At 42.6% G+C, this 27,222-nt stretch overlaps 5 protein-coding genes across 9 annotated transcripts; 2 read left to right on the plus strand and 3 right to left on the minus strand.

The window, feature by feature from the left end:
- Positions 1-1,429: 1,429 nt before the first annotated feature.
- Positions 1,430-5,252, minus strand: LOC113746135 (P2Y purinoceptor 14-like). Of its 2 annotated transcripts, none has more exons than XM_027280742.1 (4): positions 4,868-5,252; positions 3,679-3,826; positions 3,303-3,562; positions 1,430-3,070 (listed from the first exon to the last, which is right to left on the minus strand). In XM_027280742.1, exons 2-4 carry the CDS (start codon positions 3,811-3,813, stop codon positions 2,314-2,316), a joined length of 1,152 nt encoding a protein of 383 aa, XP_027136543.1. In that variant the 5' UTR covers positions 3,814-3,826; positions 4,868-5,252; the 3' UTR covers positions 1,430-2,313. The 2 variants fall into 2 exon arrangements, with proteins under 2 accessions (XP_027136543.1, XP_027136542.1); XM_027280741.1 differs by lacking the exon at positions 4,868-5,252 and having other exon boundaries at positions 1,430-1,645; positions 2,283-3,070; positions 3,679-4,859.
- A 710-nt stretch (positions 5,253-5,962) lies between these two features.
- On the minus strand, positions 5,963-9,025 carry LOC109142681 (P2Y purinoceptor 14). Its single transcript, XM_019277180.2, has 3 exons — positions 7,990-9,025; positions 7,614-7,873; positions 5,963-6,787 (listed from the first exon to the last, which is right to left on the minus strand). The coding sequence occupies exons 1-3, from the start codon at positions 8,122-8,124 to the stop codon at positions 6,079-6,081; spliced, it is 1,104 nt and encodes a 367-aa protein (XP_019132725.2). The 5' UTR covers positions 8,125-9,025; the 3' UTR covers positions 5,963-6,078.
- A 407-nt stretch (positions 9,026-9,432) lies between these two features.
- On the plus strand, positions 9,433-12,090 carry LOC109142676 (P2Y purinoceptor 14). 2 transcript variants are annotated; one of them, XM_027279919.1, is made up of 4 exons: positions 9,433-9,491; positions 10,371-10,518; positions 10,635-10,894; positions 11,255-12,090. In XM_027279919.1, exons 2-4 carry the CDS (start codon positions 10,384-10,386, stop codon positions 11,964-11,966), a joined length of 1,107 nt encoding a protein of 368 aa, XP_027135720.1. In that variant the 5' UTR covers positions 9,433-9,491; positions 10,371-10,383; the 3' UTR covers positions 11,967-12,090. The 2 variants fall into 2 exon arrangements, with proteins under 2 accessions (XP_027135720.1, XP_027135719.1); XM_027279918.1 differs by having other exon boundaries at positions 9,477-9,491; positions 10,344-10,518.
- A 1,493-nt stretch (positions 12,091-13,583) lies between these two features.
- LOC109142629 (uncharacterized) lies at positions 13,584-18,386 on the plus strand. The gene is made up of 6 exons (XM_027280769.1): positions 13,584-13,783; positions 13,900-14,159; positions 14,318-15,005; positions 16,559-16,762; positions 16,879-17,138; positions 17,420-18,386. Exons 1-6 carry the CDS (start codon positions 13,649-13,651, stop codon positions 18,111-18,113), a joined length of 2,241 nt encoding a protein of 746 aa, XP_027136570.1. The 5' UTR covers positions 13,584-13,648; the 3' UTR covers positions 18,114-18,386.
- A 1,189-nt stretch (positions 18,387-19,575) lies between these two features.
- On the minus strand, positions 19,576-24,136 carry LOC104930082 (P2Y purinoceptor 14). 3 transcript variants are annotated; one of them, XM_027280766.1, is made up of 3 exons: positions 24,099-24,136; positions 23,791-23,939; positions 19,577-20,962 (listed from the first exon to the last, which is right to left on the minus strand). In XM_027280766.1, exon 3 carries the CDS (start codon positions 20,958-20,960, stop codon positions 19,941-19,943), a length of 1,020 nt encoding a protein of 339 aa, XP_027136567.1. In that variant the 5' UTR covers positions 20,961-20,962; positions 23,791-23,939; positions 24,099-24,136; the 3' UTR covers positions 19,577-19,940. The 3 variants fall into 3 exon arrangements, with proteins under 3 accessions (XP_019133035.1, XP_027136567.1, XP_019133030.1); XM_019277490.2 differs by lacking the exons at positions 23,791-23,939; positions 24,099-24,136 and adding an exon at positions 22,617-22,955 and having other exon boundaries at positions 19,576-20,962; XM_019277485.2 differs by lacking the exon at positions 24,099-24,136 and having other exon boundaries at positions 23,791-24,018.
- Positions 24,137-27,222: the final 3,086 nt, after the last annotated feature.

Genomic DNA, 27,222 nt, shown 5'->3' on the forward strand with positions numbered 1-27,222 from the left:
ACAGGTCATCACAGAAGCAGCAGAAATAACCTCAACATCTTCACTTAATGTAAACTAAAATAAACCACAGTTAACTGGAAGTCATCAGAGGTAGAGATTAAAATAATTACATTTTTGGTGCAGCTGCATCTACATGTCAAAATTTAGTTTAAAATGATTGTCTTAAAAATGCCACAGGTTTAGACAAATAAGTAGTAAGGAAGATGTCCTCACCTAATATGTCAAATATCTTCAAGTGCAATTTGTGGGACTAAACTGTTTCTACAAAACAACCAGTCAGTCACAAAGAACATCACATCATCAGCGAAGAAAATCACATTAAAAATACATATATTAACACCAACACCAGTGTTTTCCAAACGAGGGCAAAATACTTCTACTTCTACTGTACTTCCTCGACCAACGGTACTGTTTGTGACCACAGCAGGTAAATATAATTTCATATAGTTTTCTGTATGTGAATATTGTTGTAATTTACCGTACGTATAGGTCATAAAGTAACTGCTGTCCATTATTAGTCCAGTAAAAGTACAAAGATCAGAGTTATCTGCAGCACTCACCTCTCTGTGTGTCCGTGTGAATATGTGGTACGTGGTAAGAAATTCTTTGACTATATTCTGTACAGTGTTTGCGTAGATTGGGAGGTTCTACAAAAAGTGATGTGGTTTGAACTGCGATTTTATCAGAGCTTCCTGTCCAGGCGTTAAGAGATTAAAAATAACTGCAGTTGTCAAGAAATAATCCAGAACAGAACATAAAACAACAAATTATTTAGTTTTTGCACAAATTAAACAAACAACATGTAAATGAGCTTTTGAGCTAAATATATGATCTTTGAGTGCACAACAACCAGACAGTGACAAAGAACATCACATCATCAGTGAAGAAAATCACATTAAAAATACATATATTAACACCCACACCAGTGTTTTCCAAACAAGGGCAAAATACTTCTACTTCTACTGTACTTCCTCGACCAGTGCTACTGTTTGTAACCACAGCAGGTAAACAGACCTTAAATTTTCATCAGGTAACAAAAATCAAAATGCTACAGTTGCCAAGAAAGTCTGGATGAATGAAAATCAGTTTTGCACAGACTGAACAAACAACATGTTAAGAGCTTTTTGTTGCCTGTAAAAGAAATTTTAAAAAATGTATTTGTTATTGATCACAATAATAATAATCAGTAGTTCATGTTTTCATCATTCACACTACACTCCAGTGGTCACATGACATCATTACACTCCTGTCTATTGTAGAAGCAGTCACATGACTATGAAAAAGTTTCACGACAGTCAGATGTTTCAAGTGTGAAGGCAATCAGTACTGTATGATTGCACTACTGCATCTCTGTAACACTCTCTCATTTTCAGTTTCAGTCAGTATACTTCATTGGCATGAGTGTAACAAAGACAATGTTGCCAAAGTGTCAAATAATAATGAGATTTATTGCAATAAAGAAAAAGATATGATTCATAAAATCACAAAAACAAGAAACACTTGCTCTGTGTGTATGTATTACAGTTGTTGGCGTGTTTGTTTTTGTTACGTATTGGGGACCTTGAATACTACACACACTGAACTTCTCAGGACCAGTCGTCCTTATGGGGACCAATGACTTCTTCTAATGTGGAAAAAGGTTGTGTTCAAGATCCTGGTTAGGGTTAGTATGTGTAAGTGACAGTGTGATGTAAATTAAGGTGTGGATTGTGGTCAGGTTAGGATTTGTGTTAGGCTGTCCATGGTGAATAAAGTTAATTGAATGTCCTAACAAGGATAGCTACACAGACTTGTGTATGTTTGTGTGTATCAGTATCTGGTCAGTGGAGGCATTGTGTGGTCGTGTATTTAGTTCCTACACTCCATCACACAGTGAGTATCAGTCCTTTTAAGAGCAAAGAATTATTCAAAATTACCAAATAATTCAAACTTTTACAGAATTATAACAACAAAGAATCAATAAAGCAACATACAGTTCATATAATGTGATTATAAAAGCAAAATGAATCATTAAAATATTGAATAAACTGTATTATTTATAGACTGTGTGGTCAATGAGTGTGTACATAGTGAAATGGGTAAAGAGCCTGTGGTCACTATTTCAGCTGTCAGTGTAACACAATTTTTTGGAGATGCAACACATTATTTATAAAGTAACTTCATGCATGACACCACAGAAATGATTGGCTGCAGTTCTGCATGTTCAGAAAGATCCACATCAGGATGTGATGAGGTCGTTCAAACTGAACAGAATCTGCTGCCACCACATGTTTCAGCCAGAGTACAAGAGTCGAAGATACAACTACACGTCTGTTAGAAGCCTGAAGCCTGAACATCTTCAGTGACGTCGTAGGTGTTGGTGTCCGTTAGATGTAAGCTACAGGACTCCTGTTGTCGATTGCTGTTGATATTGTTGCCGCTCATCTCCTGTTTGTTGCTCCTCTCCTCATTGTTGCCTTCATTCATTGGGACCTGTGTGGTCCTAAACACCTTCCTCAAGTCCAGCTGGGCCCTGAAGTCCTTGCAGAAGATGAAATAGATGAGAGGGTCCAGGCAGATGTTGAGAGTCGACACCATGATGGTCAACTCACTCATGTAGAAGAACACCTGGCTCAATGAGTCTTGCTTCTTCATGAAAGTGTAGGAAAGTCGAACCAGGTGGTAAGGGACAAAGCAAACACAGAAGACGCTGACCAGCACCAACATGTTCCTGCGGGACTTGGCGAGCTTCTTGTTGCTGGAGGACGCTGGCTGCCTCTGCTGTGCCAGCGACAGCCTGCGGGAGGTGCTGTAGTAGAAGAAGACCAGGGAGGCGAGGATGAGCGAGAAGATGGCAACAGAGCCAATGTGGACGAGTTTGTAGAACAGGTTGACCTGGTCACTGTACAGGTCTTCACAGCTCCTTGTGTTGGGAACAAAAGTTAATTCTTTTTTCTGTGTGAGGAACAACAGGATGATGTAGGCGCCCGTCATGGTCAGGAGGAAAACCCAGGTTACTGTGGAGATGATGTGGGCAGTTCGTACTTTCCCTAAGATGTGAGTTCCTAAAGGATGGACGATCTTCAGATACCTGCAGAGAGGAGAGCCAGGTGTCAGTAAATTAATCAGCACTGGCATCAGATAACTGTGTGGCTCTCTCTGTAGTAGTACTGCATATTTAAATGTTTTGGTGGCATCTCAGCATGCCGAACTGCCAACAGTCAAACACACCAGGCTTAACTTCACCACCACTATCTGTATACAGCTTGTAGATGTAGCTGCAGGAGTGGGCCCTCCTCTTCACAAAGACAATATCGTCCTACCTGTTAGCTGCAATGTAGCCCATGAACAGGATGCTGGCGTACATGTTCATATAGAAGGTGGAGGTACCAAAGCTGCAGAAGACCTGGTGTATGTAGATGGAGCTGCTGACGTAGTCGGCTATTCGGATGGGGAGACAGAGGCTGATCAGGAAGTCGGCAGCTGCCAGGTTCTTCAGGTAGATGGTCATACTGCTGGTCGTCAGCTGCTGAGGTCGGCAGAAGTAAACCTTCAGGGTGAAACCATTGAGGATCAAACCAACCTACAGAGGAAACAGAGACAAGACAGGAAGTGGATTTACAACATTTACAGGATTTGATGTGACAGTTGGGGTTAGCTCTTTAAGACAGACAGAGAATGTGAACATTTGAGACTCACCACAAACATCAGACTGTAGATCACCATGAAGAAGACATGGCCTGAGGTGTCCACCTGTTCACAGGGAGTCGAATTGTTGGATACTGAGGACTGGTTGAAGGACGGGGTCACTCCCACTCCTCTAAGGTCACCCATGTTTCTGGATGTTCTGAGAGAGTTGAACCCAAACAATGATCTTTGAAATGTTAGAAAACAGTTTGAACATCATCTGTCTGCATACAGGAATTAGTTAAAGCAGAAAGGGAAGTGACAGACCACAGCAGCAGCAGCAGAGAAAACCTCAACATGGACAGTAAATATACACTGAAATACAGCACAGAGTCAAGCTGTCTGAAGTTGACATCTCACAAGCCTCGTATTGAACCAGGGCTCAGAATCAGCTCCAGTGAACTGGTCTACAACTGGTCTGAAGGCTGTTAACTGGAACTGATTCCCCACATCTCAAAGATCAGCAGTAAAGGTACATACATATTCCCAGCTTCATGTGTTTGAAGAACCAGTAACAAAAGTTTACATGTATTATCAGTTTCATGTCTTTAAAATAAAAAATATTTTCAGCTTTTCTGGTTGCGCCTGTGGTCAACAGCAGTTATTTCCCAGGACTGAGCTAATGATCATCAGAGCAATTATTTTAAACTTATATTTATACACTCTCCAGGAGTTCTAGTTCACATGTAGTTCACAGCCAAGTTGTGTTCTTACATGCTGAATTTGAACTTCCATAAACAAAATATGCAATTAAAAAAAATAATTAATTCAAAATAAAAAAGAATTCAAATGAAATCAATACAAATGAAACACAAACTTGTTTTTAAGAATTTTGATGTCTGCATCAAATATCTTAAATATTTTATCTTTGAGTGCACTTTGACTAGCTGTTGTGTACCTTTTTCCGACAGTCATAAAATATATTACATCATCATTAAAAAAACAAATATCTTTAAAATACATGTCTCATCACAGATAGCAGTGTTTTCCAACCGAGTGCTTCAGCAAAGTACTTCTACTTTACTTCCTGACCCAATGCTACTGTAACCACAGATCAGTTAACAAACAACGTACAAAAAGCAATAAAAACTCTTATATGTGTAATTATTGTTGTAATTTACAGTACTCAGCTCACACAATAGCTCATGTCTAATATTATTGCAGTAAAAGTACAAAGAACAGAGTTATCTGCAGCACTCACCTCTCTGTCTGTGTGTCCGTGTGAAATGTTGTGGTTTAAAAATGTCTTACTTTCTTTTATGCAGCGTTTATGTGGAGGGGGAGCGTCTGCAGAAATAATGATGCGGTTATAACTGTTTTTTTTTTCATCCTTCGAGCAACACTGAGAGAACCAGAAGAGGAAATGTGCTGCAAAACCAAAAGTAGGACCTAAAAGAGGCTAAAAATAACTATTATAGTACCATGTTAGCACTACAGGATCTCTGTTGACAGTCAATGACTCACAGGTGACCTTGACAACCCACAGCTGTCCTCCACATCTACAGCAGTACTGTATCATAGCACTGTATCATCACTATGTAATAGTACTACATCAGTACTGAATGAAGTTGTAAACCCCCTGTAAAATCTTCCATCTCTAACCCACCGATTGTGACTCTGTCAATTTCAATTCCGGTCAGTATAATTCATCTGCAGGAGTGTAACAACGACAACATTGTCAAAGTGTGAAGTAATAATGAGATTTTTTAGGAAAAGAACAATGTACAATCCATAAAATCAAGGGAAAAGAACAAAACAATGAACACTTGCTCTGTATGTGGGTTTGTAAAAGACTGTGGAAGTGAGTGTGTTTTTGTTACCTAAAGGGGACCTTCAGTTTTAGAGAAAATGAGCTTGTCAGGACCCGTAGTCCTTATGGGGACCAAAGACTTCTCCCAATGTGGAACAAAAGGGGCCATGTCTGACATCCTGATGAGGGTTAGTAAGTGTAAGTTAAGGTGTGAGGTAATGCGTGAACTGAGGTTACACTCTTTTGGCCAAACTGCAGGACTGATGCGTTTCAATTCCATCCATTTGAATTACATATGTTTAATATAAATTAACTAACAAACTTAATGTGAAGCAAGTAATACGATTCATGTAATAATAGTAATACTTCCACTACACAGCAGTATTAGTAGTAGCCAGGTTCATGCATTCAATATTAATGAAGCCAACAGTGAAAATGAATGAAGTCATTTAGAGTTTGAGTATTGTTACATAAATCCTGTTACTTACTTCACATTAAGTTTGTTAGTTTATTAAAAGCATGTAATTCAAATGGATGGAGCTTTTCTATATAATTGAAATGCAAAGTCAAGAGTATTAATAAGTCCATGCCCTGGAATGATTGTGGTACAGGTAAACTCCAGAAAAGAGTTGATATTGTGTTGTATTGGGCGTTGGTGTCTGCTAGCCTGAAGCTACAGAAGAACTTTCTGCTTCAATGTCCTCCTGTTGATTTTGACAGCACTCGTCTGCTCGTCGCTGTTCATCCTTGTTGTTTCCTTCATTCATTGGGACCTGTGTGGTCCTGAACAACTTCCTCGAGCCCAGCTGGGCCCTGAAGGCCTTGCAGAAGATGAAATAGATGAGAGGGTCCAGACAGACGTTGAAAGCTGACACCATGATGGTCAACTCCTTCAGGTAGAACAACACCTGGCTCAATGAACATTGGCTCCTCAGGAAAGTGTGGGGAAGACGAACCAGGTGATAAGGGACAAAACAAACACAGAAGACGCTGACCAGCACCAACATGTTCCTGCGGGACTTGGCGAGCTTCTTGTTGCTGGAGGACGCTGGCTGCCTCTGCTGTGCCAGCGACAGCCTGCGGGAGGTGCTGTAGTAGAAGAAGACCAGGGAGGCGAGGACGAACAGGAAGATGGCAGCACAGCCAAAGTGAGCGATTTTGTTGAACAGACTGAACTGGTCACTGTACAGGTCTTTACAGGTCCTTATGTTGTGAACAGAAGTCAATTCTTTGTTCTGCATGAGGAACAACAGGATATTGGTGGTAATCGTCATGGCCAAGAGGAAAACCCAGGTTACTGTGGAGATGATGTGGGCAGGTCGCACTTTCTGCAAGATGTGAGTTCCTAAAGGATGGACGATCTTCAGATACCTGCAGAGAGGAGAGCCAGGTGTCAGATAACTGTGTGGCTGAGGACAGTAACATCTGACAGATAGTGTCATAAACCTCCTACTATGATGAGGGATGATCTTTCCAGGTTACCATCACTATGACAGTCTGTCATCCACAGTGCAGTCCTTACCCCTAAAACACACTACATACGTTTCAATGTTAGTCAGCGTGTCAAGTCAAACAGTCTCCGTCCCGCTGCGTCACGGCTCCGGAACGACTGCAGCGTCCGGCAGCCCTCCGCAACACATGCAGAGCTTCTATTGTTCATGGACGCCAGAGCACGGAGCATAAATTCAGCACAGACAAATACAAAATAAAACCCTGTTGATTTTCAAAATAAATTACTCCGTGATCGAGTTTCATTACAAGAACACGTCATAATAGGTGGGGGCGACCTGAAATCAACGGGGTTTTCAGGCGTCTTTTCACCCCGTCGACCCCATGGATGAGGAGAAGTTGATTCTGGAGGTCCAAAATCAACCTGTCACTGATGACACCTCACATCCTTTTTATACACCAGAAAAAAGATACAGCATGGAATGCCATTGCAGGAGTCAAAGCGTGAATTTGTGAGATTGCGTGTGTTCTCTCGGTGTCCGGCAGAGACGCACCCGTGTGCATCACAAACGGATTATGTGTGAGTTGGCGGATGGCGGAGTACGCAGCCGTTCGGCATGCAGCGTGTTTTAGGTGTAAAATCACTTACCAGGGAGTTCAGCAACTCACCTCACCTATGCTACCTTAATGACTCACATGAGGACAGGTGGGTCAACAACTCACAGCTTCTTCTTCAGTCCAGTCCTACCTGTTAGCTGCGATGTAGCCCATGAACATGATGCTGGCGTACATGTTCATATAGAAGGTGGCAACACCAAAGCTGCAGAAGACCTGGTGTATGTAGATGGAGCTGCTGACGTAGTCGGCTATTCGGATGGGGAGACAGAGGATGATCAGGAAGTCGGCAGCTGCCAGGTTCTTCAGGTAGATGGTCATACTGCTGGTCGTCAGCTGCTGAGGTCGGCAGAAGTAAACCTTCAGGGTGAAACCATTGAGGATCAAACCAACCTACAGAGGAAACAGAGACAAGACAGGAAGTGGATTTACAACGTTTACAGGATTTGATGTGACAGTTGGGGTTAGCTCTTTAAGACAGACAGAGAATGTGAACATTTGAGACTCACCACAAACATCAGACTGTAGATCACCATGAAGAAGACATGGCCTGAGGTGTCCACCTGTTCACAGGGAGTCGAATTGTTGGATACTGAGGACTGGTTGAAGGACGGGGTCACTCCCACTCCTCTAAGGTCACCCATGTTTCTGGATGTTCTGAGAGAGTTGAACCCAAACAATGATCTTTGAAATGTTAGAAAACAGTTTGAACATCATCTGTCTGCATACAGGAATTAGTTAAAGCTGAAAGGGAAGTGAAAGATCGTCACAGCAGCAGCAGAAATAATCTCAACATCTACACTTAATGTAGACTAAAATAAACCACAGTTATCTAGAAGTCATCAGAGGTAGATGTGACATTTTGCAATACTCAGGGCTCAGAATCAGCCCCAGGAAATGTAAAACTGGTCCAAAGGCTTCTAACTGGAGCTGACCCAACCCAAACATCCCTACAACGGGTCACCAGATGAATCTGAGAGGAGAGAAAGAAAGTACTAAAATGTTCTGGGGTTGTTTGTTTTTTAACTTCATCTGGCCTCTAAAATGATTGATTGATAAAACTGCATCTACATGTCAAAATTTAGTTTAAAATGATTGTCTTTAAAATGCCACAGGTTTAGACAAATAAGTACAGGAATTGGTTAAAGCTGAAAAGGAAGTGACAGATTACACAACAGCAGCAGAAATAATCTCAACATGTTCTCTAAATGTACTCTGAAATACACCACAGGTCAGTGATTTTCTTCACTGATTAGCTGTCTAAAGCTGACATGTCACAAGATGTGATGAACCACAACTCAGAATCAGCCCCAGTAAACTGGTCTACAACTGATACAAAGGCTCATAACTGCATCCCTACAACATCAGATAATCATAAGAGAAAGACAATGTCCTATCACTCACATTTTTTGTGTAGTATTTTTCCCTAAACTTTTCTTTTTAACCTCATCTCGGTTCTTAAAATTATTAAAATTACATGAGAGGTTTCAAAAGATTCCTTTTTTTTGGTATAATTCAAATATCTTAAATATCTTGAAGTGCACTTTGTTGAATAAACAAATATCCAGCCACTCACAAAGAACATCACATCATCAGTAAAGAAAATCACTTTAAAAATACATACATTAACACCCACACCAGTGTTTCCAACTGAGAAAGTACTTCCTTAATCACGACTACCGTTTGTAACCTTTTGTACAGTTTGTAAGCACAGCAGGTAAAAAGACTTTAGATTCATCAGTTAACAAACAAAAATGCAGAATTCTATAAAAACTCTTAATACATGTAAATATTGTTAACTGCTGTATACGTGTAGCAAAAGGATAAAGTTATCTGCAGCACTCACCTCTTTTAACGCCTAGACTGCTTTCAGCAGCAGGAAGCTCTGATAAAATCGCAGTTCAAACCACATCACTTTTTGTAGAACCTCCCAATCTACGCAAACACTGTACAGAATATAGTCAAAGAATTTCTTACCACGTACCACATATTCACACGGACACACAGAGAGGTGAGTGCTGCAGATAACTCTGATCTTTGTACTTTTACTGGACTAATAATGGACAGCAGTTACTTTATGACCTATACATACGGTAAATTACAACAATATTCACATACAGAAAACTATATGAAATTATATTTACCTGCTGTGGTCACAAACAGTACCGTTGGTCGAGGAAGTACAGTAGAAGTAGAAGTATTTTGCCCTCGTTTGGAAAACACTGGTGTTGGTGTTAATATATGTATTTTTAATGTGATTTTCTTCGCTGATGATGTGATGTTCTTTGTGACTGACTGGTTGTTTTGTAGAAACAGTTTAGTCCAACAAATTGCACTTGAAGATATTTGACATATTAGGTGAGGACATCTTCCTTACTACTTACTTGTCTAAACCTGTGGCATTTTTAAGACAATCATTTAAAACTAAATTTTGACATGTAGATGCAGCTGCACCAAAAATGTAATTATTTTAATCATATTAGAGGCCAGATAAAGAAACAAACAACCCCAGAACATTTTGGTAAAAAAAAAAACAAAGATGTGAGTACAAGTACTTTCTTTCTCTCCTCTCAGATTCATCTGGTGACCCGTTGTAGGGATGTTTGGGTTGGGTCAGCTCCAGTTAGAAGCCTTTGGACCAGTTTTACATTTCCTGGGGCTGATTCTGAGCCCTGAGTATTGCGACATGTCACATCTACCTCTGATGACTTCCAGTTAACTGTGGTTTATTTTAGTCTACATTAAGTAAACATGTTGAGGTTACTTCTGCTGCTGCTGTGATGATCTGTCACTTCCCTTTCAGCTTTAACCAATTCCTGTATGCAGACAGATGATGTTCAAACTGTTTTCTAACATTTCAAAGATCATTGTTTGGGTTCAACTCTCTCAGAACATCCAGAAACATGGGTGACCTTAGAGGAGTGGGAGTGACCCCGTCCTTCAACCAGTCCTCAGTATCCAACAATTCGACTCCCTGTGAACAGGTGGACACCTCAGGCCATGTCTTCTTCATGGTGATCTACAGTCTGATGTTTGTGGTGAGTCTCAAATGTTCACATTCTCTGTCTGTCTTAAAGAGCTAACCCCAACTGTCACATCAAATCCTGTAAATGTTGTAAATCCACTTCCTGTCTTGTCTCTGTTTCCTCTGTAGGTTGGTTTGATCCTCAATGGTTTCACCCTGAAGGTTTACTTCTGCCGACCTCAGCAGCTGACGACCAGCAGTATGACCATCTACCTGAAGAACCTGGCAGCTGCCGACTTCCTGATCAGCCTCTGTCTCCCCATCCGAATCATGTACTATGCCAGCAGCTCCATCTACATACACCAGGTCTACTGCAGCTTTGGTGCTGCCACATTCTTTATGAACATGTACGCCAGCATCATGTTCATGGGCTACATCGCAGCTAACAGGTAGGACTGGACTAGAGCTAAGGCAGAGCAGCTTGTTCAGCTTTTGGGGCTTCTCCAGTTCTAACTACTGGAGAGTTAATTATTTCTGTGGAGTCGTTGATGCCTTTAGAGGCATGTGACTCATGGACACACCCCTCAATCCAGTTAGCTATTGAGTTCACCTGGGTAAAGGTGTGGATGGGGGCTGTTGAGGACACCTGTGGGTCATTTAATCACCCTGCCTCATTTGAGTCTTTAGGGTGTAGACTGTCATAGTGATGGTAACCTAGAAAGATCATCCCTCATCATAGAAGAAGGTTTGTTGCTGAAGATGATTCCAGTGCTGATTCATTTACTGACACCTGGCTCTCCTCTCTGCAGGTATCTGAAGATTGTCTATCCTTCAAGAACTCACATCTTGGGGAAAGTGCGACCTGCCCACATCATCTCCACAGTAACCTGGGTTTTCCTCTTGACCATGACGGGCGCCTACATCATCCTGTTGTTCCTTATGCAGAACAAAGCAACGACTTCTGTCCCCGACACAAGGACCTGTGAAGACCTGTACAGTGGCCAGTTCAGTCTGTTCCACAAAATGGCCCAGTTCTGCTGTGTTGTCATCTTCCTGTTTGTCCTCGTCTCCCTGGTCTTCTTCTACTACAGCACCTCCCGCAGGCTGTCGCTGGCACAGCAGAGGCAGCCAGCGTCCTCCAGCAACAAGAAGCTCGCCAAGTCCCGCAGGAACATGTTGGTGCTGGTCAGCGTCTTCTGTGTTTGTTTTGTCCCTTACCACCTGGCTCGCCTTCCCTATGTTTTCTTGTGGAGCCAATATTCATTGAGCCAGGTGTTGTTCTACCTGAAGGAGCTGACCATCATTGTGTCAGCTCTTAACGTCTGCCTGGACCCTCTCATCTATTTCATCTTCAGCAAGGCCTTCAGGGCCCAGCTGGGCTTGACAAAGTTATTCAGGACCACACAGGTCCCAATGAATGAAGGAAACCATGAGGGTGAACAACAACGACAGGCAGATGAGTGCCGTCATAATCAACAGGAGGACATTGAAGCAGAAAGTTCTTCTGTAGCTTCAGGCTAGCAGACACCAACGCCCATGACTTCAACAAAAAAACAACAACACAATAACCCTGTACCAAAATCATTCCAGGGCATGGACAAATTTTGACTTCTTCAACTATGAAAATAAATTGTCTTGTCTTCAATTATCTAGTTTTATCTCGACTCTTAATATTCACATAAAGGTAGTGAATGGAAACAAACATTCATTCACATCTTGAGTAACCCTAAATTAATTTAAAACTTACAGCACATTTAATGGCAACACATCTAATAAAGGATGAAGATCCATCCATCCAATTTCTGTAACTGCTTACCCTCATCAGGGCCTGAAGCTTAGAGCAGGGTTACACCCACAAGTCTCCGGTCATCACAGAGCACATAGAAACCTACGGACAATTGAGAGTCACCAATAAGCAAATAAGTGCATGTCTTTGGGCTGACGGAGGAAGCCTGAGTCCCCGGAGAGAACATGCAAACTTGACACTTTGCACAGCTATCCCTATTAGGACATTCAATAACCTTCACTCATTGTGGATGGCCTAATCGAAAACCTTACCCTAACCATAACGATAACCAATTCACACCATAGGTTACCTTACACCATAACCTTCACCTGGAATTTTCCACATTAAGAGCAGTCTTTGGTTCCCACAAAGACTACAGGTCCTGTCAACATCAGTGTTGATACGTGTGAATTCACTTTTTTTAGCCCCCAGTTTTGGTTTTCCATCGCATTTCCTGTTTTGGTTCAGTCTCATTGTTGCCAACAGCAGACACCTCTGATACATCCAAAGTTATAACGACATTTTCACACGGACTCTCAGACAGAGAGGTGAGTGCTGCAGATAATCAGACAGATAGCAGGTAAATCTTTGTACTTTCACTGCACTAATATGAGACATCAGTTATTTATATGAGCTGTAATAAAAACAATGTTCATATTAATATCAGAGTTTTTATAGCATTTTGGTTTTATGTGGTTACAAGAAGTAGAAGTACTTTGTCCAAACACGGGTATGGGTAACAAGATTGAAAATGAAAAATCAAAATTTTGTGTTTTGTCTTTGGTTTTATAAAACAACCTGACCTTGTATTGTCACTGTGTTTAAGCTAAACTACTCATTTATGGATAACTTAACTTCAGTGATTAAAGAACCTGCATTTACCAACTAATACCTCCTGACTCTCACTTAGATCTTTATTTAAATCAACTAAATCTGTTTATAATTGTGATTTAGTGTACAACATTTTAAACCTTTTATAATAAAATTATGTTGACACAGTACTCGTGGATAGGTGTAAAAACATAAGCTGTGGGGTATTTGTTTCTTGGCATAAAATAAATGTTCTCACAGTCATCCTCAGTGATGGGAACCAACTGCAGTTGACCACAAGCTCAACCAGCAAAGCCGAAAAAGTTTCAAACTCTAACCCATTAACTGAAAATACATGTACCTTGAAAAAAACCATCTTGTGACCAAAGACATTTGGGTTGAGAATCAGTTCTAGTTAGCGGCTTTTAGACCAGTATCCTGGGGCAGATCCATTGATCTAGCTGTCCGTGTACATGTTGCTGTGATGTTGTGTCACTTCCCTTTCAGCTTTAACTAATTCCTGTATGCAGACAGACGATGTTCAAACTGTTTTCTAACATTTCAAAGATCATTGTTTGGGTTCAACTCTCTCAGAACATCCAGAAACATGGGTGACCTTAGAGGAGTGGGAGTGACCCCGTCCTTCAACCAGTCCTCAGTATCCAACAATTCGACTCCCTGTGAACAGGTGGACACCTCAGGCCATGTCTTCTTCATGGTGATCTACAGTCTGATGTTTGTGGTGAGTCTCAAATGTTCACATTCTCTGTCTGTCTTAAAGAGCTAACCCCAACTGTCACATCAAATCCTGTAAATGTTGTAAATCCACTTCCTGTCTTGTCTCTGTTTCCTCTGTAGGTTGGTTTGATCCTCAATGGTTTCACCCTGAAGGTTTACTTCTGCCGACCTCAGCAGCTGACGACCAGCAGTATGACCATCTACCTGAAGAACCTGGCAGCTGCCGACTTACTTATCAGTCTTTGTCTCCCCATCCGAATCATGTACTATGCCAGCCGCTCTGTCCCCATCTTCCAGGTCTTCTGCAGCTTTGGTACCTCCGCCTTCTTTATGAACATGTATGCCAGCATCCTGTTCATGGGCTACATCGCAGCTAACAGGTAGGACTGGACTGGAGCTAAAGCAGGGCAGCTTGTTATTAGTTTTTAATAAGTTCATTGTGATTGTGCAAGTTTTTATTTGACGTCTTTGTGAACACTGGTCTGGTGCCAGTGTTGGTTACGATTCATTTACTGACGCCTGGCTCTCCTCTCTGCAGGTATCTGAAGATCGTCCATCCTTTAGGAACTCACATCTTAGGGAAAGTGCGACCTGCCCACATCATCTCCACAGTAACCTGGGTTTTCCTCCTGACCATAATGAGCACCTTCATCATCCTGTTGTTCCTCACACAAAACTTGACTTCTGTTACCAACAGAAGGACCTGTGAAGACCTGTACAGTGACCAGGTCAACCTGTTCTACAAAATTGTCCAGTTCGGCTGTGTTGTCATCTTCCTGTTTGTCCTCGCCTCCCTGGTCTTCTTCTACTACAGCACCTCCCGCAGGCTGTCGCTGGCACAGCAGAGGCAGCCAGCGTCCTCCAGCAACAAGAAGCTCGCCAAGTCCCGCAGGAACATGTTGGTGCTGGTCAGCGTCTTCTGTGTTTGCTTTGTCCCTTACCACCTGGTTCGTCTTCCCTATGTTTTCTTGAGGCGCCAGTGTTCACATAGCCAGGTGTTCTTCTACCTGAAGGAGCTGACCATCATTGTGTCAACTCTTAACGTCTGCCTGGACCCTCTCATCTATTTCATCTTCAGCAAGGCCTTCAGGGCCCAGCTGGGCTTGAGGAAGTTGTTCAGGACCACACAGGTCCCAATGAATGAAGGAAACAACGAGGATGAACAGCGACGTGCAGACGAGTGCTGTCAAAATCAACAGGAGGACATTGAAGCAGAAAGTTCTTCTGTAGCTTCAGGCTAGCAGACACCAACGCCCAATACAACACAATATCAACTCTTTTCTGGAGTTTACCTGTACCACAATCATTCCAGGGCATGGACTTATTAATACTATTGACTTTAAAAACATGGATTACAAAAAATACTTATGTTCAATGTATTTGTCTTTTCTCATGTATCATATCACAGTAGTGGATCATTCACATCTTCTTTTGCCACACCCTGCCACAGTCTTTACAAACAAAGTGTTCATTGTTTTTCATTTCATGAAAAATCTCATTATAACTTCACCGATTGGAAATATTGTCTTTAATATTATCAGTACTGATGTAGTTGTTGAGGTCACCTGTGGGTCGTTGACTCAGCTTGTCTTCATATCGTCGTTTGGGTGTCATGGGCGTAGATCAGGGGTCATCAACTACATTTGTCCACGGCCAGAATTTTTCTCAGCAGACACCATCAGGGCCAGATGCTCTTGTAAAATAAAATGAAATAAATATTGTATACTCATTAATATATTATTATTTCATATGGTTGATGTTTTATATAATCAGTCTTTGAATACTGAAATCACGTTTAAGTAAAATATTCAATATCTCCCAACTGCTTGGGTATCTCTATCATAAAGTGCTGGTGTAGTACTTTCATATATTACTGATATATACTGTTATAAAGTTATTTATAGCCTCTTTAGCACATTTCCTGTTCTGGTTCAGTGTCAGAGGTTCAGTTGTAACCGCATCATTTTTCTCTGCAGATCCTCCCCCTCCACATAAAAGCTGTTTAGAATATAGTCAAACAATTCTTAACCACATATTCACACGGACACACAGACAGAGGTAAGTGCTGCAGATAACTCTTTGTACTTTCACTGCATCAGTTCTTTGTATGAGCTGTAAGTACGGTAAATTACAACAATGTTCACATACATAAGAGCTTTTGTAGCATATTGTATTTTTATGCGTTAACTGCTAACTGGAATTTAAATTCTATTTCACTGCTGTGATCACAAACAGTAGCATTGGTGCATTGTAGCATTGCCCAAGCCCTAGTTTGGAAAACATTTCATATGTGTGATAATATATGTATTTTGATTGTGATTTTCTTTGCTGATGATGTGATATTCTTCATGACTGCAGAAACAGTTCATTCCCACAGAGTGCACTTTGAAGATTAACATTTAAGTCTTTGTTTAGTTTTTGTTGATTTCATTATTGTTGTTTTTATATTTGATTTATTTTTAGTTTCAATCGTTGCCTTTCTTTTTTATTGTCTTCTTTTTTATTATTTTGATTGCATATGTAATTCTTTGAGTTTCTTAGTCAGCATCTGAGAACACAACTGATCTGAAAAATTAGGGGGAAAAAACTCTGAAACCAAAATTGAGTAGAAGGACTATTTCTTTCTCTCCTCTCAGATTTATCTTCTGTCCACTTATAAGGATATTTAAATTGGTAATCAGTCAATAATCCAGTTTAGGTTTAGGTTTTCTCTGCTGCTGCTGCTGTGGTCTGTCACTTCCCTTCCAGCTTTAACTAATTCCTGTATGCAGACAGATGATGTTCAAACTGTTTTCTAACATTTCAAAGATCATTGTTTGGGTTCAACTCTCTCAGAACATCCAGAAACATGGGTGACCTTAGAGGAGTGGGAGTGACCCCGTCCTTCAACCAGTCCTCAGTATCCAACAATTCGACTCCCTGTGAACAGGTGGACACCTCAGGCCATGTCTTCTTCATGGTGATCTACAGTCTGATGTTTGTGGTGAGTCTCAAATGTTCACATTCTCTGTCTGTCTTAAAGAGCTAACCCCAACTGTCACATCAAATCCTGTAAATGTTGTAAATCCACTTCCTGTCTTGTCTCTGTTTCCTCTGTAGGTTGGTTTGATCCTCAATGGTTTCACCCTGAAGGTTTACTTCTGCCGACCTCAGCAGCTGACGACCAGCAGCATGACCATCTACCTGAAGAACCTGGCAGCTGCCGACTTCCTGACAAGCCTTAGTCTGCCCAATCGAATCATGACCTATGCCAGCAGCTCTGTCCCCATCTTCCAGATCTTCTGCAGCTTTGGTGCCTCCGCCTTCTGTATGAACATGTACGCCAGCATCCTGTTCATGGGCTACATCGCAGCTAACAGGTAGGACGATATTGTCTTCGTGGAGAGGAGGGCCCACTCCTGCAGCTACATCTACGAGCCACAGACTTGTCTGGTGCCGTCCACCAAAATAACCCTACGTCATATTGAAACTTCTCCAGACAAACTAAACCTACTTTTGATCCTTTCTGTACCAAGATGTTGAAAAAAAGACACTATTTGCATAATTTTGCACACAGCAATGCAGTGTTTTTCAATTTAATGTGACCTCTGATTGGCCCATAGATTGTTACATTTCATATATTGCATATACCTCTCTGCAGGTATCTGAAGATCGTTCATCCTTTAGGAACTCACAGCTTGGGAAAAGTGCGACCTGCCCACATCATCTCCACAGTAACCTGGGTTTTCCTCTTGACCACGGTGAGCACCTTCATCATCCTGTTGTTGCTCACGCAGAACAAAGAATTGACTTCTGTCCCCGACACAAGGACCTGTGAAGACCTGTACAGTGACCAGTTCAGCCTGTTCTACAAAATTGTCCAGTTTGGTTGTGTTGCCATCTTCCTGTTTGTCCTCGTCTCCCTGGTCTTCTTCTACTACAGCACCTCCCGCAGGCTGTCGCTGGCACAGCAGAGGCAGCCAGCGTCCTCCAGCAACAAGAAGCTCGCCAAGTCCCGCAGGAACATGTTGGTGCTGGTCAGCGTCTTCTGTGTTTGTTTTGTCCCTTACCACCTGGCTCGCCTTCCCTATGTTTTCTTGAGTAGCCAATGTTCACATAGCCGGACGTTCTTCTACATGAGTGAGTTGACCATCATGGTGTCAGCTCTCAACGTCTGCCTGGACCCTCTCATCTATTTCATCTTCAGCAAGGACTTCAGGGCCCAGCTGGGCCTTACGAAGTTATTCAGGACCACACAGGTCCCAATAAATGAAGGAAACAATGAGGGGAGGAGCAACAGGACAGGAGATGAGCAGCAACAAAATCAACAGCAATCGACAACAGGCGTTCTGTAATGGACACCTTCACTGAAGATGTTCAGGCTTCTAACAGACGTGTAGTTGTATCTTTGACTCTTGTACTTTAGCTGACCCATGTGGGGGCAGCAGATTTAGTTTGAAGGACGTCATCACATCATGATCGTGCAGAGGTGCAGCCAATCATTTCTGTTTTTTCCGAAAAGAAGGAAATGTGTGGTGCCATGCTGTTACTATATTAATAATGTGTTGCATCTGCAAAATAGGTGTTGCATTGGTGACCACAGGCTCTTTCAGTTCTCGTCTGTTTGCACTGCTAACACACAAACAAAACACCTATTATTTAATTAATTATATATATATATATATATTATATATATCAGAAACCTGAAAGATGTACCACCCTCTACAGACTCAGCTCGCAAACAGCCCCAATAAATACGTAAGTATTATATGATCTGAAGCTTAAGAGTCTACATGACTTCACGTGTGCCACAAAACCAAATCAGCTGAATTGACCAGAAATGTTTGATAGTCACAACAGTAACGTGACTGCAGCAGAGTCAGGTCTCGCACGTTTGATGCCCCATCATCAAAGTCCACTTTCACTTCCACATCAGGATTCTTTTTCCTGTCTTTCTTGTGTCTCTTGTCTCTCTCCTTTAAATCCTCGACAATAAATAAAACAAAACAACGTGTATCCTACGTGTTTTTAATATATAATGTCATTTATTTACAGTATTTTTACATTATTCTGCATATATATTATACATTTATTTTCATCAAACTTTAAAATATCACATTATAACACTGACTTGATCACAAAAGAATTAGAAACGCTGTCATTGTGAATATTAACTTAAATGATTTATATCCCGAAAAACGTCAGTGCCAACTTATCACTTTGTATTATTTACACGAACTCAAAATTTTAAAAAAATGCTTTAGCCTGAAGCTTGCTTAGCCTTCAGAGGTTTGTCGCTGTGTTCACTGTTAGACTGGACACTGCCGGTTCAGAGGGTTCTGCGCTGTGTCCACTGTTGACTGGACACTGCTGGTTCTGAGGTTCTGTCGCTGTGTTCACTGTTAGACTGGCACTGCTGGTTTGAGGTTCTGTCGCTGTGTCCATGTTAGACTGACACTGCTGGTCAGAGGTCTGTCGGTGTTCACGGTTAGACTGGACACTGCTGGTTCAGAGGTTCTGTCGCCGTGTTCACTGTTAGACTGGACACTGCTGGTTCTGAGGTTCTGTCGCCGTGTCCACTGTTAGACTGGACACTGTTGGTTCGGAGGTTCTGTCGCTGTGTTCACTGTTTAGACTGGACACTGCCGGTTTCAGAGGTTCTGTCGCTGTGTTCACTGTTAGAATGGACACTGCGGTTCAGAGGTTTCTGTCGCTGTGTTCACTGTTAGACTGGAACTGCCGGTTCCGCGGTTCTGTCGCCGTGTTCACTGTTAGACTGGACACTGCCGGTTCAGAGGTTCTGTCGCTGTGTTCACTGTTAGACTGGACACTGCCGGTTCAGAGGTTCTGTCGCTGTGTTCACTGTTAGACTGGACACTGCCGGTTCAGAGGTTCTGTCGCTGTGTTCACTGTTAGACTGGACACTGCTGGTTTGGAAGTCATTATCAGGCCCCCAGTCCAGCCAAGTAGCACTAGCTGCAGTTCTTAGCGGTGGCAGTGCAATCACTAGTAGCTACTGTAAGCACCAATCAGTACCCACTAAAAGTCCCTCCCTATCTGACGATTTTTACAGGAAACAATTCAAACTTAAGACACCACTTCCTGTTTCAATGGGACTTTAAGGTCTGTTCGTGGCTAGTTGTTTGGTCCTCTCTCATTTACTTGTCTTCTCTCCTTTCCCCCTAAATGTTGCTCAGACTCTGGGCGGTGGTCAGGGATCTCCTCGCCCCTCTTCCCGACAGTTTTCTCAGCAGCGACTCTCTGAAGATTCGGCACATCAGGAAGTAGATGATGGGGTCGAGGCAGACATTGAGCGCTGACAGGAAGAGCGTCCCCTCCTTCAGCTGGAACAGCAGGAAGCGGGTGTGCTCGCTAAAGTCTGATGCCGGCATCTGGCTCAGAGTGTACGGCACGCGGCACACATGGTAGGGCACGAAGCAGATGAAGAACACGGCCAGGATGCTGAAGATGCTGCGGTTTGACTTGCGCCGGGCATCACTGTTATTTTGGCGCACACGGCGGTATGACTGGTAGACCCGGCAAGCAATGGAAGTGTAGCAGAAGGCGAGGATCAGCAGCGTCACCCAGAACAGGCTCACACTGAAGAAGGTGGACACCCGGTGCCACTGCACGCCCAGCGGCGTCTTCAGCTTCATGCAGTGTCGTGCATTCCCCTCATGGGCCGGTCGACTGGTCAGCAGGACATTGGGGAAGACGCAGAGGAGGAGGAGGCTCCAGGTGAGGACCGCCAGCACCCGGGCGAATCCGACACTCTGCAGAAGGTGCAGTAAGGATACCCCACCTGACATGCAGGAGGCGGAGGAGGAGGAGGAGGTGTGTCGGACGATCTTGACATAACGCTCAAGGCTGATGAAGCATATGAAGAGAATCCCGACGTACATGGAGGAGTAGAAGAGCACGGCAGTATAGCGGCACGTAATCACATGGAGGTGCCATCCACCAAGGCCCAGCTGAGCCGCCGACCGGAAGGGGAAGGTGGACAGCATGAGGAGGTCAGCCACCACCATGTTCTTCAGGTAGACCACCAGACCCGAGTCACTGGGCACTCTGAAGAAGATCCAGGCAGCCACGCCATTCAGGCACATCCCCACAACAAAGATCATGAAATAGAGCGGCGGCAGGACCTGGTGGGTGAGGATGCTGCTGTAGTACGATTGGTTGGTGGAGTTGAGGGGCTCCATCCCTGGAAACACACAAACAAACACAGGTTGAACATCATGATAACAGACATGTTCGTTGCTTTTTGTTTATATAAGTAAAACCTGATTCTGATGAAGATGATCGTGATTCTTCCTCTTGAAGACACATTTAGTGCCATGAAGGAAGCTACTGAGAGTTCCTGCTTGCGCTTCGTGGCACATTATTCAACCAGTTACGTCTTATTGCCACTCGGCACCATTAACAACAGGCCAGAAATTGAGTTTTTGTACTGTACGTATCTGTTTTAAATATGTTACAACGGGTAGGAGACCCTGTGGCAGACCCAAAACTTGTTGGAGGGACTACATAGACTACGTAGACTTTTAATAACGGCCAATACATCGAACAAAAGCAGCTTCCGTCGGCTGAAACTCCCCAAAGACGCCTTTTATGTTCATGAGGTGAACTGTTTACACTGAGGCACATGCACAAATAAAAAGTGTCTTGAACTCTTGTTTGTCCTGCTGCTCACACACACTTCCGTCCTCTACTGATTCATCCCAGTCCAACAAACACTCAGGTACCTCCTTCATCCACTCCTATAACAACATTTACACTCGGCGTTGACGGAGGAGGACGACACCGGCCCACTTTTGTTTTCCTGATGCGTTTATTTTAAGCCCTCAGTTCTGACCTGACCCAGTCACTCAGACCTGGTCTGGTCCTGGTCTCAGTGACTGCAAAGTTAATATCAAAAACAAAAACACTATCTGCCCTCTGGCTTCCTGTGTTTATGTGGAGCTAAATACTTTACATGAAACAGCAATAAAAAGAACTTTCAGATCATAACAAACAGGAATCTTTCTGCAATAAAACAGCTGCAGTTTATAAACCACATCCAGCTCACACACAGCTGAACAACTCCTCTTGGATGTCCTCATAGTCGCGGGGTTAAAGTCCTCATGAAGTCATCAAGTACTCTAGTATCTGGAGCAAAAAGGTCATTTTCAGGTGAATATACCGTAAAATACACTGGATCGGTAACTTAATACTTGCATTTCCATTTCATAACTTTGGGCTCGGGGTTGGAAGAAATACTCTTTACAGCACATTCCTGATGGACAGTGAAGTAAACTGCTGCCAACTGTAGCTGCTGTTAGCTCATGTTAGCTCAGTCTGTTAGCCGGACTGTGAGCTCAGAGCACCGAGAGTGTTAGTGTTTGTACCACAGACGTTTTGGACCACCGGGAAGAAGAAGAAGAAGAAGAAGAAGAAGAGGAGGTTTATAGGCCTGTAGTGCGGGGGAATGCTGATGGGGAGCGGAGCATGTGTCGTGCCAGAACCGGAGCTGGGTGAGTGGGCAGTTTAGTTTGTTGGCACTTTTCAGTGTTGTGTCATACTTTTTGTGGCATGATGTAGGATGTGCTGATCAGCAGCAGGAAAGTATCAATTCTGCTTTCAGCCGCCTACGGATGCCCTGGCACAGGAAGTTATGCAATGATTTCAGATACATATTCAGAGGAAACAAGGTCGTAGTCGTGGAGACCGATTAGATTTAGATTTGTTTACCAAAGCAGCCAGCTACAGTTGCCACATCACCGTCACACCTGCATGAGAGGTGCATTTAGTGGAAACGTATCATCCTGACACTTTGATTACTAAACAAGAGCACAAATTGCTTTAGCCTAACCACTTACTAAAGAACTGAAGTTCACTGTTAGACTGGACACTGCCGGTTCAGAGGTTCTGTCGCTGTGTTCACTGTTAGACTGGACACTGCTCAGAGTTTCTGTTCAGTCTGGCCACTGGAACGAGGCCAAAAGTGACAGTACAATGTTATTTTGGTTCTCAGTCTTGAATGTTGATGTGTGGTTTATCTGTGGTTTATCTCTCATGTCTTGGTGTGTGTGGAAGTGATGTTTGAAGAAAAAAAGAAGAAAAAAAGAAACTGAGATCAAATCGTCTTTTCCAAGTAAGAAGTATTTAAAGAAGAATGTTACGAGAAAAGGAGGTGAAATAATCTGGAAATAGAAACATGAATGACATGAATATGGAAATGACATATACACATCATTTGAATGGCAAAACTCTTTGGAAACGTGTGATTATATTATATTATATCATATTATATTATATATGTTATATAACATTATGTTATATTACATTATACATTTATAAAACACGACTAAACTGCAGAGTCTTCTCAGGCTATTTGAGGTTTGTGGTTATGAACCACTTCCTCATTCAAAACTTTGTGTCATTTCAAAACTAACATTTCATTAAACTTAATTAAACAATCGTTTAACTCTGAAAGGATCAGTTTATTAATCGATTAGTCAACCAACAGAAGGTTAATTAACTTTTTTCATCATCAAATAAGTTATTCTTCATGTAAAAAATATCAAATGCTGCAAGTTCCAGCTCCTCAAACGTGAAAAATTTGATGCTTTTCTTCGTTAAATATGAAAGTTGATTAAATATCTTTTGATTCAGGAAAAAAAACATTTAAAGACGTGATTGTTGGTGGTTTTTAACTGTTGTTTGACAATTTATTCATAAAATGATTATTTAAGAATCAAAATCAATGTTTAGTTGCAGCAATAATTGTAAAATAATTCATGTTAAATACAATCAGACCTTCAGCTCCTCAAAACAAAACAAAAATGATTGTTTAACATTTTTATCATTGTAGTCCTGAGGTGATTCTGACCGGCACAAACATCTTCATAATTACTGATTTCATGCTGATTGTTTTAAGACTCCTTTAAAGCTGACAGCAGTAGGTGGTTTAAAGTTTCATTAGCCTGTCTCTGTGGTAACGTATCTATAATAACGTAACTCTATCTGTGAAGTCAAAGTCAGAGGACTCACCGTGTAAAAGGCTGATGTTGCTCAGGGTCCCATGCAGTTACTCAGTGACAGTCGTGAAATGAGCCTCACAGCTCAGAGTTTGTTTAGTCCACTAAGTTCCACTTCCTGTCTTCTTCACGGCCCCTCCCTCTTTGTGTTGCTCTCTCACTCTGTCAGGTCGTAATCACACAGATAAATGTTAAAATCATAAAATCCTGTTGTTGTTTTTTCACAGAGTTTGTAACTTTCCTCTGTGACCTCCTGTTGACCCACTCTGACCTGTGATCAGGTGACCCACTCTGACCTGTGATCAGGTGACCCACTCTGACCTGTGATCAGGTGAACGGTGTCTCTGTCATTCGTACGTCTGTTCTCACACTATGTAACTTTGGGCTCCGGGTCGGGAGAAGTACGTAACGCTTTACGGCACTAAGTCACACAGCAGCAACTATTTCACTGATTCTGGTGAAACTGGATCATATTTTATGGAGGAAATGTTTTCTGGTTTTCCCTCTGATGTCCTCCGGCTGCTCCGCCTCAACTCTCTGTGATTTACAGAGTTTATGATGGACAGTGAAGTAACCTGCTGACAGCTGTAGCTGCTGTTAGCTCATGTTAGCTCAGTCTGTTAGCTGCTGTTAGCTCATGTTAGTCGTCTGTAGCCGCGTTAGCTCATGTTAGCTCAGTCTGTTAGCTGTTTGTTAGCTTCAGTCTGTTAGCTGTGTTAGCTCATGTTAGCTCAGTCTGTTAGCTCAGTTAGCTCAGTCTGTTAGGCGCTGTGCATGTTAGCCTCAGTCTTTATGTTGTTAGCTTCTCGTTAGCTCTGTTAGCTCAGTTGTTAGCTCAGTCGGTTAGCTCATGTTAGCTCAGTTTTGTTAGCTCATGTTAGCTCATTGTTAGCTGTCTGTTTAGCTGCTGTTAGCTCAGTTGTTAGCCTGTTAGCTGCTGTTAGCTCATGTTAGCTCAGTCGTTAGCTCTGTTAGCTCAGTCTGTTTAGCTCATGTTAGCTCAGTCTGTTAGCGGCTCATGTTAGCTCAGTTGTTAGCTGCTGTTAGCTCAGTCTGTTAGCTGTTGTTAGCTCAGTCTGTTAGCTGCTGTTAGCTGCTGTTTACTCAGTTCTGTTAGCTGCTGTTAGCTCATGTTATCTCAGCCTGTTAGCTCAGTGTTAGCTCAGTCTGTTAGCTGCTGTTAGCTCAGTCTGTTAGCTGCTGTTAGCCGTGTTAGTGCTGTTAGCTTAGTTTCTTGAGCTGCTGAAGGAAGGAAGAAGAAGACAAGAAGAAGAAGAAGAAGAAGAAGAGGTTTACAGCAGTCAGCAGCTTTCTATGGGACATGATGGCAGAGGAGAAGAGAGTGAAGAGGACGCTGACGGAGGAAGCTAAGAAGAACACAGAGAAGAGCGAGCAAGAAGCCGCCGACAAGAGTAAATGTGGGACTACTTTATGGTTGGTGGAGCTTGGTGAAATAAAAGGCTGAAAGACAGACGCCGAGCTGGGCTGACTGCTGCTGGACTAGGCAGTGAGATCAGCTGCTGCTGGTTCTGGTTCTGGTTCTGGGCTGACTGCTGCTGGGGACCTGGATGATGATTGGCAGGTAGCAAAGTCGTCGACTCGCTTCAGTACAGCTGAACATCTTTACCACAGCGGTCGGTCCACCTGTCTGCCTCTCAGCAGGTATCAGGATGTGTTTCAGACTCTCTTCGTCCATTTTTAGCTCCCCATCTTTCCACTTTTAGTCTCGTCCCCCGTCCTCACTTCCTGTCTCTCTTCCACTGTCAGCGGCTGCCGTCCACCTGTTTGGTTAAAACACTGCGTTATATTTAGAAGCACTGTTCTCCACCTTCAGTGAAGTGATACTCAGAGATATTTAAGCACTATCACGTGAGATGGAGCGCTGTTATCCTGAATATGAGCACGTGGCGATTCTGTTGAATAATCACAGTGTGCTGATATTCAGCGTAACAGAACGGCCTCAGTGAACAACAAGAGTCTGTTGACGTCTCTTTGGTGGAAATATCAGTTTCTCGTCTTGACGTTCTGATGAAATCAAACATGTTGAACGTTATCAGAAGAGGAAGCAGGAAACCGGGTAGTTACTTTACTAAGAGCTGAAAAAACGACAGACGCAGCTCTTATATTAGAGAGAAACCTTCACGTACTGCACATCCCTGAGCCTCCAACCCATCGTAGAGAAACAGTTGATCTTTGTGGATTATACTGGAGTGACAGTGTGACAGCGCTGTGACGGACAACATGGAAACTTTGTGTAATTTGTGGTTGAAGTGTTTTTCCGTCTTCCACCCACGCCGCCTCACGCCGCTCTGGAGGAGAATGGGAGGAAGAGGAAGGAATCCAGCGGGGAAGAGGAAGATGTCAGACACGAGAGGAGGAAGTGGAGCATCTCTGTTCATCTCTGCTGAAACAACATCTGCACAGCTGGAGGGACGGGTGACCTTTGACCTTTGTTCAGATGAAAAGGATCCACGTCCATCGGAAGCTTTAATGAGTCAGGTCGACGTGATCATAGAGGAAACTCTGAATGTAGGTGGAGCACCAGCAGGTAGAGCACCGAGACCAAGAGACGGTGCCGAGTCTGAAGTCCGTCAGCTGTTCCGGTGCCGGCCCCTGGCGAGGACTTCATCTTCGCTGCCTGTGGAAAGTCTTTCCAGCATTGATGTGCATTTGTTCACCACATCAGTGAACCTGCGTGTGTTTTCCTTTGGCACCATCGAGTGGTTGAAGTTTGTGTTTTCAGTGAAATGACTCAGACAACGTGACGTCGTGATCTGACTTTTCATCTGTTCATCACCACAGGAGGATAAAATGAAAATCACGGTGATAGATACTTATTTTGATATTTCTAACTACCTGAACAAAACAGTGACTAACATATAAGTGTTTACATGACATCAAAAATATATTAAATGAATTAGGTGTGGTGTGTGTACAGGAATTTGACTCATACAGTTTAAAAGACAAGGGACATGACAGGAAGACGCAAAAACATAAAAACATGAAACATAAACAAGGAAAATAACTATATACATATTTGAAAGTTATATTTGCATAAATATTGATATGGACATGTGTATATATCTATAGACATCTGTAAACTGGCTAAAGGACTGATGATGTGCAATGAAAAGTTATTTTTTAATCAGTTTGTTTGTTTTTGGCAGAAATCGGCTTCGGATTATTATTGTTGTTTATATAATATGTTAGAATAATAACAATAATAATAATAATAATAATAATATTATTATTATTATTATTCATCTTGCCATTGAAGTGTCTAATCTATCTATGCTATCAGTTCCAGTGATCCGGTCCGGGTTTTCTTTCCTCCCAGTCAGGTCCTTCTTTCCTCTCCGGGTTTTCCCGCTCTCCTCCTCTCCGCTCCTCTCCGGGTTTTCCCGCTCTCCTCCTCTCTCCTCCTCTCGGCTCCTCTCCGGGTTTT

This window comes from Larimichthys crocea, chromosome VII, assembly GCF_000972845.2.
Source record: "Larimichthys crocea isolate SSNF chromosome VII, L_crocea_2.0, whole genome shotgun sequence".
Classification (NCBI taxonomy): domain Eukaryota; kingdom Metazoa; phylum Chordata; class Actinopteri; family Sciaenidae; genus Larimichthys; species Larimichthys crocea.

Coding starts and splice junctions, on each gene's coding strand:
- LOC113746135 (XM_027280742.1), bottom strand. CDS start 3,813: ATGGGTGACCTTAGAGGAGTGGGAGTGACCCCGTCCTTCAACCAGTCC. Junction 3,563..3,678: donor TCTACAGTCTGATGTTTGTG/GTGAGTCTCAAA, acceptor TTTCCTCTGTAG/GTTGGTTTGATCCTCAATGG. Junction 3,071..3,302: donor GGCTACATTGCAGCTAACAG/GTAGGACGATAT, acceptor TCCTCTCTGCAG/GTATCTGAAGATCGTCCATC.
- LOC104930082 (XM_019277490.2), bottom strand. CDS start 20,960: ATGGAGCCCCTCAACTCCACCAACCAATCGTACTACAGCAGCATCCTC.
- LOC109142676 (XM_027279919.1), top strand. CDS start 10,384: ATGGGTGACCTTAGAGGAGTGGGAGTGACCCCGTCCTTCAACCAGTCC. Junction 10,519..10,634: donor TCTACAGTCTGATGTTTGTG/GTGAGTCTCAAA, acceptor TTTCCTCTGTAG/GTTGGTTTGATCCTCAATGG. Junction 10,895..11,254: donor GGCTACATCGCAGCTAACAG/GTAGGACTGGAC, acceptor TCCTCTCTGCAG/GTATCTGAAGATTGTCTATC.
- LOC109142629 (XM_027280769.1), top strand. CDS start 13,649: ATGGGTGACCTTAGAGGAGTGGGAGTGACCCCGTCCTTCAACCAGTCC. Junction 13,784..13,899: donor TCTACAGTCTGATGTTTGTG/GTGAGTCTCAAA, acceptor TTTCCTCTGTAG/GTTGGTTTGATCCTCAATGG. Junction 14,160..14,317: donor GGCTACATCGCAGCTAACAG/GTAGGACTGGAC, acceptor TCCTCTCTGCAG/GTATCTGAAGATCGTCCATC.
- LOC109142681 (XM_019277180.2), bottom strand. CDS start 8,124: ATGGGTGACCTTAGAGGAGTGGGAGTGACCCCGTCCTTCAACCAGTCC. Junction 7,874..7,989: donor TCTACAGTCTGATGTTTGTG/GTGAGTCTCAAA, acceptor TTTCCTCTGTAG/GTTGGTTTGATCCTCAATGG. Junction 6,788..7,613: donor GGCTACATCGCAGCTAACAG/GTAGGACTGGAC, acceptor TCCTCTCTGCAG/GTATCTGAAGATCGTCCATC.